The following is a 10,219-nucleotide window of genomic DNA, read 5'->3' as shown; positions in this document are numbered from 1 at the left end:
GGCCTTTCCTTTAGCTCTCTAGGAATAAACAATTAAGTCATATAGCAAAATTGACAGGATTGCCCCAACAGGACCTGACTCCACTTCGCTATCTCCAGGTGAAGTTTTGAAAATTCCACCTCAATGTGAATCTCATTATCCTCTGATCTGATCCTGGGTGAGGGCGGTCCTCTAAGATAGAACTCCCTCCTTGCCCCCCCCCCCCTCACCTCTGGCCACCCGGGTCTATCCCAGGGAGGTAGGTTTGGGATTCCAGTAACTCCCAGGTCGCTGTCCTTTCGTCTCAGAAAACTGCAAACCGCAGAAGACACTAGATAACTTAATCTGGGTGTAAGTAAGAGACCCCGAGGCCTGTGTACTCTAGTGATAAACGGAAACATCCGGTTGAGTCAAGAAAGGGAACGCGGTATCTTTGAAAACTAATATAAACGAATAAAGCATAAACAAGAGCTTTGCTGAGAGAGGCCCCTCTACCCCTGGGCCCATGCAAGCGTGGGAGGGGACGAGTGTCTGGAGGGGAAAATCCCCCACGTCCTTGGGTCCTTGGGTCTCTCTCGGGAGACTTTACTCTGCCTGGGTGGGTGGGGGGTGGGGTGGGGATGGGAAAGGCTGGAGGAGGTGATTTCCTCCAGCCCAGGTCTGGTGAGAGGACCCTCCTCCTCCCTCCTCCAGTCGGGCTGGGAGGCGCGCCTGGTACCCTCCCCGCCCCTCGTCCCATCACGGAGACCAAGGCGGATGAGGGGTCCAGGCAGCGCTTTCGCAGCCCCCGGGACGGTGCGAGTCCTGACCCTGCGCTGGGGGGCGCGGGCCCCGGGTGACGTGGGCGCGCGGCGGGAGGGGCCGTCCGGGGGAGGGAGGGGGGGTGACACGGTCGCCTTTTTAGCGCCCGGCGGGTCGCGGGCAGAGAGCAGACGGCCGGGGCCCGCGAGCAACCGGAGCGGGCGATCGGCCCACTCCTCCCTCCTCCTAGGCGGCCGCCTCCTCCCCTCGTCCTCCCGCCCCCACTGCGTGTGCGGCGGAGGATCCAGGGCTCGCGCTGCCTCTTTCTCCCGCTCGCTGGGCTCCAGCTCCCACTTCTCCCCGCCGCTGCGCTCCCGGGACCCGAGCCGTCTCCGTGCTTAGCCTCGGCGGCCCACGGTGCTCGGAGAGCCTCGCAAAAGCAGCTCCGGGGTAGAGAGTGGGACGCCCCGGTCCCTTCTCCCGCTCGGGTCAGCCTCTGCCCCGCTCGCAGCACCTCTGGCTCCCTCACAGTCGGCTTGGGAGGACAGGGTGAGAAGGTGAAGTGGAAGGGACCGACAGGGCACGGGGCCAGGCGCACAGCTCACGTTGCCTTTTCATTGAGCAAAGCCCAAGATAATTTCTTTTTTTAAAGCTCTGCACGCCCCCCACTCCTTCTTCCATTTTCTTTGCGCTTTTTAAAGGAAACTTATTTTGGGGTGCTTTGCGCTGGGGTAGCTGCTTTGCCCAGTAGTAGCGAAGTGCACTCGACTCGTGATGGTGTTCCTGTCACTTTGGTTGATAGCAGCCTCTCTGGTAGAGGTTAGGACGTCAGCTGATGGACAAGTAAGTGGAAAAATAATAATAATAAAAACTCAAACCCAACCTTTTCCCGACAGAGTTCCTCCCCTCCGTCCCTTTCACTCTCCCTTCCTCCCCTCCTGCCACCCTTCTGGGGCATCTTCTGCGTTCTGAGGAGGCGCGTGGAGGGCCGGGCGCTGCGCGGGGCTGGGGCCTGGGGGGCTCACTGCACCGGAGGTTGGACAGCCATCCCCCGGGAGCCTGGGCTCATCACACTTGGGGATTCCCTAGCCCGCGGCGACCAGGAGCGGACCAGGTGTGAGACTGCAGCCAGATCTCATCCTAGCGGGGCCATCAGGCTGTCCCCCCTTTTCGCGAGGGCGCTCCGGGCGCTCCGGCGAAGTTAGGGTTGCGGATCCCGGAGCCCACAGGCTCTTCCTCCTCCTGACTCCCTGCTCCTGCGGGCGGCCAGGGATAAGAGGTTTCAAGAAGTCCCCAGGCAGGACCCGGAGCTACCCAGCAGACACGTGTCCTGGGAGGACCGGGGCTGGGCTGCAGTTTGACAGTTGGGGAGGGCCTGGGACGTTTCCTGCCCTCGCCTTTTCCGCGGGCAGCCAGCGCTGGAGGCGTCTGCCGCCTCTTCCCCTCCCCCTCTGCAGAACTCCTCCTCTTTTTAAAGCTAAATTGAGTGCAGCTCTGGTGCCTTTCGGCCCTGCCCCCACCCTGTGGAGACTCAAGGTGAAGCTGATGTTCTCAGAAGGGCCCTTGAAGGAGGCTCAGGCTGGGGAGCCTTTTGTAGTAAATCACATCCACACTGGAGCAGTGGGCTCTCAGTGCTTGGTTTTTCTGTGAGTTTTTGTAGCCCCTCTGGTTTGTTTGGTCTGACCACGGGGCTTTAAGAGGAGGGCATTCCTCTAGTTGATTCTTAGGATCCAGGCTGCATCTCACCTGGTGAAATGTAGACTCCCCCAGCCCCACCCCCTTCCTGATTCCTGTGACTTCTTAGTATTGGAGTTTTCCAAAGAGGCCATTGAGGGTCACTATTTTACTCTCTTCATAGATACTAAAATTAAAGCTGGCCAACAAGTCCCTCTCTCACATAGTCATAGAATTGGCTCATGTTCCTGTCATAAGAGCCTTCTAGGAACTACCTAGGGTAATGCTTCAGGCAGCATTTTCAGTCTCTGGGTCTCCTGATTAGCCAGTTCCCCAAAAGCACTGATGATGGAAATAACCACGCAGCGTGATAAGATGAAACCCAGTAACCGTTTCTTTTTCTTACTCCCCACCCCTCCTTTCCAGGCTGGTACTGACGAAATGGTGCAAATAGGTAAGCCTCCTTCTCAAATGTCACTCTTATCCTAGCTGTGAGCTGAGAACAAAGTAAGGCCAAGCAAAAGAACTGTTTCTGAAAGTTTTCTTATTAGTGGTTAAAATAATGGATAGTCTGGAATCATTTCTACTCTTCTGCTTTCGGTGGGTGGGTCGTATGTTCCTCGGGCTAAATTATAGTGGTGTCAGTAACCTTCCACTTCTGGAGCATTAATTTATTACTGATTTGGTGCAAGCTGCTGCTTTGCACTGGGAGAGTTACAGTGGGGTCGGAATGCCAGAGATATATAAAGTTAGACCCTCAACTTGTGTAACATAAGGAGAAACAAATTTAGTTATAACTGAAGATGGTTGTCGGGATACTAGGAAGAAGGAAAAAAGATGAAGAGAAAATTCACATTTGTTTTTGTTGTTCGTTTGTGTTTCCTTAAGTTTGCTTTGTCTACGCTCTTGGGTGACTTTTTTTTTTTTTAATTCCATGTGCTTGAAAATAATTATCTTTGAACATGTAAGATACTATTAAGGCCTTTTGCACCTGGTGCTGTGGGGGGGGGCTATTAATTACTCCCATTTTACTGGTAAGGAAACTGAAGTTCAGAGTACGTGATTTGTAACAGGTCACTCTAAAGACAGCAATCCTTTCTTGAAGTTTTTCCTAATATATTGTGTGTGTTTTGAATGCCACATTGGAAAGCCAGGGTATAATCAACATTCTTATAACATACATATTAAACATCATTTTATGTGCATGAAGCATTCTGCCTGCCTATATGTGTGTAGTGCCCCAGGAGGTCAGAAGAGGGTGTCAGATCCCCTGGAACTGGAGTTACAGATGGTTGTTAGCCACCACTGTACCATTCATTCACTGGGCACTGTGAGGTGAACTTGGGTACCCTGAAAGAGCACCCTGTGCTCTTAGCCACTGTTTTAGATACTTCTCAATTGCTGTGAAAAGACACCATGATTGAGGCAACTTCTAGAAGAAATAGTTTTATTTGGGGCTTGTAGTTTCAGAGGGTTAGAGTCCAATATCATCAAAGTAAGAACATGGTGGCAGGTAGGCAGGCAGGCATGATTCTGGAACAATAGCTGAGAGTTCACATCCTGAGACACAACCACAAGGAAGAGACAGACTAACTTGGAATGGCATGAGTCTTTGGAAACAAAAACCCACCCTGGTGACACCCCTCCTTCAAAAAAGCCCATCTCCTAATCCTTCCCAAGCAGTTCCACCGACTAGGGACAGAGAGTATTGAAGTATATGAGTCTATGGGGGGGGGCATTCCCGTTCAAACCACTACACCATCGACAATAACATGGTCTATTTAAATCACTTTAAAAAATAATCTTAGTGTTGGATTCCTCACTATGAATTTTGCATTTTTGAAGTGATAGTATGAAAGAGTTCAGACTGGGTTGGAACTCAGTAATTGGCGAGGATGCCCTCAAACTTCTTATCCAAATGCTGGGATTAGAGGTGCATGCTACCACACTAGGCTGTAAAGTCGATTTTTAAAAAAAGAGAATAGCTATCTCTACTACTGCAAACTTTGTTACAGGTTACTGATCACTTACTAAATGCCAGGTGTAGAGTTAATTGCTTTCTGTGCCTTGTATCATCTGATTCTTACAGTCTCAGGAAGGCGTAGGTGTGTCTGCTACAGAGATGATGAACTTGAAGCTTGAGAAACTTTGTTACAGCTACAGCTGCCTGCTGCAGTCCACAGTGAGGTTCACAGGTGTTAACTAACAGAGGAAATCAATATCCAGGTCCAGAGCTGTGTACAAATGCCCTTTGACTTAGGGTGAGATTATGTTTCATAGACCCAACATGAATTGGAAATATTCTGAGTCAAAAAAAAAAAAATGCATTTAATACACCCAGCTTAGGGGATGTAATAGCCTGGTTAGAGGTTAGAGGTGCAGCTGGTGGTCATGGCTGTTGATTAATGGTGTTTTCCATAGCTGCTGCATCTGGATACTGCTGCCCAGTGTGGGAGAGGGTTAGTTCTCTTAGGGCTTGCTATTCTGAGAAGGATCAAAATTCAAAATTGTGCATTGTCTCCTGAGTCCATTTCACTGTTGTAACACCATGGAGCTGTGAACCATTTGTGCGTGCAGCACGCGTCACAGGTGTGTGAACATCTCCTTACTCGGGGCTTTCGTGTTGTGAAGGCTCTCCCCTCCCCACGTTTGGAGTTTAAGTGGCAAGAGCAGAACAGAAGGGAGAATGGTGGCTGAGAATGCACTGCGAACTGCCTAAGAAGAGACATTAGTTTTTGTGGTGATTGACTACGCTCAGCCATCTGTCTATCTTTTAAAAAGAATTTTAAAAAAGAAAATCCCCAAGCAGATAGGAAAAAGAACAGTCTTCGTTTTAATTACTTATTTCACCAGACATTCCATTTTCAGTGTGCGATGAAAAAGACGTTTTAAGACGACCCATTCTTCCAACACATTTGATTCACACAATAAAATGTGTTGCCCTGATGAAGTTTATCAGCGAGACTCAGGATGCTCTCATGTAAGAGGCCCAGCGTTGACTTCGGTCCAGACCTTTGGTTGGTATCAATTACTTGAGTAGTTCTTTCTGCAGAAAAGAAACTGGTGCAGGTGTGCTTCTCCTCTGGCGCAGAGGAGACGAATCAGCAGCCTGGCAGGGGTGCCCTTGGCGGCTCCTAGGTTGTATTTCTGGAGATTTGTAGTGTTTCTCTCCCTGTTCCTGTTCTGTGCGGGTTCTCTTTGTTACTGTCATTTTATTTACCATACTCTAATTTAATGAAAGAAACAGCAGCAGCAGCAGCAACAACATAAAAGATTTTGACCCCAGAGTCTTGTGCTAACAAAGTATATCCATCATTTATAGTCAATGTTAAAATGATAGGAGTGTTAAAAATGCTGTATTTCAGAAATCCTTATCCATAGCAATGGATTCTTTGCTGTCTCCATTTCAAAAGGGACTTGTAGATTTGGGGAAATATACTTGTATGTATATACCGACTTCTCTCAACAGCCATTTGTTTGAAAGGGGGTTGGTTGTATGCAAAAGCCCGGAGATGCTGTTTGATTGATGACACATTAGGAAAGACTAATCCAGTCTGTAAAATTTATGTATGTATTTATTATTTATATCTATTGCGTTACAGATTGGCTAGAGAAATTCCATAGCTCTGAATGGCTTCTAAGTATGTTTCAGGAAGAGATAAACATAATTTAGTGATAAACCACAAACTGTGGCGAAGCTAAATTTGAAAGGAATTAAAGTTTCATATGCTTGCAGGGTAGTGTGGGGATTCACCCTGCAGCTTGATGCTTCTCCTATGGCGTATACTAATGCACGTGGATCAATAAGCAGAATGTAGCCAACACCCTGTGGCCTCCCTCCCACCACCTTCCCGGTTCTTATCCCTCTCTAAAACATAACCATGCTCCTGATTTTATAACACTGTTAGATTAATTTTGCCTGGCATTTCTTCTTTTTAATAAATGAAATCACACCATATGATACTGTAGTATATGGCCCAGAATGCCAATTTAAAAAATATCTAACTGACATGTCTTAACCCACTAGAGTTGGAGAAGGATTCTATTTAGGTAGAGAGAAGGCAGTTTCCAGTGGAGGCAATAGCAGGTTATAAGACATTAGGTTTCTCACCTGTGTAGTGTCTCACAGTTGATATGGCTTCTATCTTAAACCAGTGGGAAAAACACATTCTTGGTATGAGGGGAAGTTTGGCTCATTCTAGAGAAAATAGGGAAATAGATTTTGAACTCTGTTCTCTTTTGGGACCACTTTGTTAACAGAGAAACTCCCTACCGCTTTGCCCAACCTGTGCATGTTGAAGTGTATTTGTGGAGTTATGGTCATGTGTGACTCATGAGCTCACTGACATGTCACTGGCGTCTGTTGGTGGAGCTCTTTCTTGTCTGACTCAGCACATGGTCTTCGTGGGATGCAAGGGAGTCATTGTGGGCATCTGGCTGGCTGGCTGGCTTAATTGGGTTAGGAGGCTTGCTCCGTGACACATGAGGGTTAGGAAACAATTAGAGTCCTGTGGAAATTGGAAAATCTGAAAAAAAGAATCCCCAGTCTCTTTGTTTTGCAACCATCCCTTTGCAATTCTTTGAGTGTAGCTTGAGGAGAAGGATCATGGTATAGGATTAAGCTGTTTTTCCTCAGCAGTTCTTGTTGGAACAGGGCCGTGTTTATGTTTCTCCACTCTATTTCTAGTCTTCAGTTGCAAAATCCATTGCATTTCATCCTTTAGAAAGTGGTATCTCTGTCCACTCAGACACTTAGTTTAAATAAGAAATAATTTGTCACCATTGGGATGTATCTATCCCTATCTTCATGTATCGTTTTCAGAGTTTGGTGGGAGTCATTTAGCTAACGGTTGACATGGCATATGGAGGCCCTGTCGTTGCTTTAAGCAAAGACTCTAGCTTTAAGATGGTCATGTCTTGGTACATAAAGCCACACTTGGTACCCCAGAGATGGGTTACTCAGTGACTAGATGTCTCAGGCAGGGCATTAGTACATTGCGATCTATCTTCTGGATTTACTTCAATAAATGCTTTTGTTTAGTGCCTTTCTTCAGGTTTAGTGGGTCCCCAAGAAAATGGTGAATATGACAGTGGTCACCAGTTAATCATCCAGTGCTATCGAGGCATCTTGTGACTACATTCATACTGCAGAGCACAGGGACCTTGGCTTGTTCATTTTGCTTGCTTTTCCACCCATGCTTAAGAAGTTTATGGCCAGTTGAATCCTATGTGCAGCTTTGGAAGGTCTGCTTAGGTTTTCCCTGCCGTCTGCTTGCGATCACTGCCCGATTTGCCTAGCCTCCCTTGTAACTGAAGATTGCTGGTGCTGTTGAGTTGAAGTTTTTCTCGCCTTTGTTTCTGCCGTTCTCTTGTTACTGTCTCAAATCGTCCTTTAGTGCTCAGAAATGTTATGAAAACCCTCAAGGTCACCCCTGCCTCAGGATGACGAGCTTTAAACATTCTTTGCTTGTGAGAAGCCAACTCAGACCGCCTTGGAAATCCATTAGGGACAGTTCCAAATGGCCTGGTAAAATTCTGAGTGGTTCAGAGATGAAGAATCTGGTTCTATCACTTGGACCGTCTACAGGGATCACTTCCACGGAACTCATTCTTCTGGAGAGAGGATTACCGTCCGTGGTGGGGCTTCTCCTTAGGAATTCTGCAATGGAATAGAGATCAACTTTGATTCCTCAACTTATTCAAGTTATTTCTAAACTACACGGGTGCTTCTCCCTGAAAGCTGTCATTCTTTTAGTCTTATTACATACATGTTACATGCGTGCACTGTGGTCATCTTCTTTACGGTTTCCATGTTCTCTGGAACTCTGATAATCACCCTCAGCCTCAATGACTGACAGACAGCTCAGCAATTTTTTTTTTATGCACTGTTCTTTTAATTGCAGTCTTTTAGATTCAATTCCAAAGTCTGAAAGCATAAATCTTACGGTTCTAAGCCTTTTGGATAAGGAATGGTTAGCCTGTACAAGCAAAGCGTAGTTGGTATGCGATCTAGTTGGAATAACTGGTGTGATAATAGGTGTTTGTATGAAGAAAAACTGGTTTAGTAGACTTGCTTTGGTTTTCCATAACATTACAGACTTCTTGCAAAAGTCAATGAATTCCATCACGATTGTCTAGAACTTGATAATTCTTTTTCTTAGGATGTCTGCTTTCCTATAGTAATGAATGTTGCCACATGGTGTTATATATAGGTCACTACCTGCATGTCAAATAACTGCTTAAAAAGAAAGCCCTAGAGGTTAGTTACTAAGCAGACACACTTCATCTATTTTGGCAAATGGCTTTTGGAAAAAAAAAAAAGTATGAAATAAACCCCCTACAGTTTAGGAGTAAATTGACTTTTTAGAAAATTGACTTAAAAGTTAACTTCGGCTTTGCTTAGTTATTAGAATACATTTAAAATGTTTAAGGGTCTCTGAAAGAGACAAGGTATTTACAATTTTTTGTTGTTGCACATACCCAATAAACATGAACAATTCTGTAAGCATGTTTTTTTGCCATTTTATTGCCACTTTAGGAAGATCTTTAGACTAGCTGGAGAGAAGAGCCAAAATACATCCTTAAAAAAAGATAGCAAAGCATGGGGAGTTTCCTAGCACAAGAGATTCCCCATCCCATGTGTAATTGATCCATCTTAATTTCCCAAGTAACCGTGCCTGAGCTTGCTGACTAACTGTAATCCCTAAGACAGATTTTTGTGGTAAAATGTCATCTTCTTGTTTATAGAAATGACTGCCACAAATTCTGCATGATAAATCTGTGTGGACTTTAGACACATTGCAAGCAGCTTGAAACAATATAACCTGCTTTGAATTGACTGTAAGACAAAAATGGTTTTGGGGAAACTTGTAGAAGAGCAAAGAGAACTTAAAAAACATTTACTCAACCCTGTTGACTGGACACATAAACAAAGCAACTATTCAAATTATTAATGATGAGTCTTGGAATTCTACAAGTAAAACTCACACTCTCTCTCTCTCTCTCTCTCTCTCTCTCTCCCCATGCAATGTCTATTCTGAGGGCTCACTGGTACCCTGTATCTTCACATTATCAGCTGGTCAGGGAACAGGATGTGCAGGCTGTGGTTTAAACCCTGACAGCATCGCACCTCCCCAAGGGTCACTGTCCTGTGTACAACAATGTCCTATGGCCATTCCTTGCCACATCTTACTTCCTAAAAGTGTGGTAATTTTATGAGGATTCCTAGAATGCTGCCCCATGGTAAGCAAGCCAAACTAATGGCTGCTAGTATTAGAATGTCTTAGATTTGTACTTAGAAAACCATTTTCTAAAAATAGTGTTATTAATATGCAAAAATATGACATTCTAATGTCCTAACTAGAACTCCGCACATTTACTTAAAGGGGTGCTCCATTCTATTTTCTACATTTAGGTCTGTTGCCCAACATGGGCTTTCAGGAGCACCAACTTGCTGTGCTATGGCCTTGTAAACCATCCCACCACTTCGCATACCATGCGATGGCTCTTATGAGTTTTAACTTCACGTGCTGTCTTCATGCTGATGTCTCAGTGCAGGGTTGCTAAAGTCACTGAGGTACAGCAGCAAAGAGGGTGGAGTAAGGAACACGATAAAAAGTTCTTGCATCTGGATTTCTTATTAGCCATATTTGTGGTACAAGAGGAATCTTTCTTACCTGAAATTCTCGAGAGCAGACGTGTTCAGATTTGAGTTTTGGGGTGCTATACTATTTGTATAGATGTGCCTTGCTGACTATCCCTAACCCAGACACCTCGAATCTGAATGAAAGGTGGTTAGTTCTCCGTGAACTTATGGGTCGTGAGC

General features: G+C 45.8%; 1 protein-coding gene across 3 annotated transcripts in view; it reads left to right on the top strand.

Moving 5' to 3' along the window:
• Positions 1-978: 978 nt before the first annotated feature.
• The window catches only part of Adamts3 (ADAM metallopeptidase with thrombospondin type 1 motif 3), a 200,467-nt gene continuing 191,226 nt past the window's right edge, over positions 979-10,219 (top strand). For all 3 annotated transcript variants that reach the window (XM_021210585.2, XM_021210586.2, XM_029545373.1), the window contains exons 1-2: positions 979-1,563; positions 2,821-2,848. In XM_021210585.2, the coding sequence (XP_021066244.1) occupies positions 1,495-1,563; positions 2,821-2,848 (97 nt within the window). In that variant the 5' untranslated portion in view covers positions 979-1,494. The remainder of the gene's footprint in view (positions 1,564-2,820; positions 2,849-10,219) is intronic.

Source organism: Mus pahari, chromosome 13 (genome assembly GCF_900095145.1).
Source record: "Mus pahari chromosome 13, PAHARI_EIJ_v1.1, whole genome shotgun sequence".
Lineage (NCBI taxonomy): Eukaryota > Metazoa > Chordata > Mammalia > Rodentia > Muridae > Mus > Mus pahari.
This window is presented reverse-complemented; position numbering and strand designations above follow the sequence as displayed.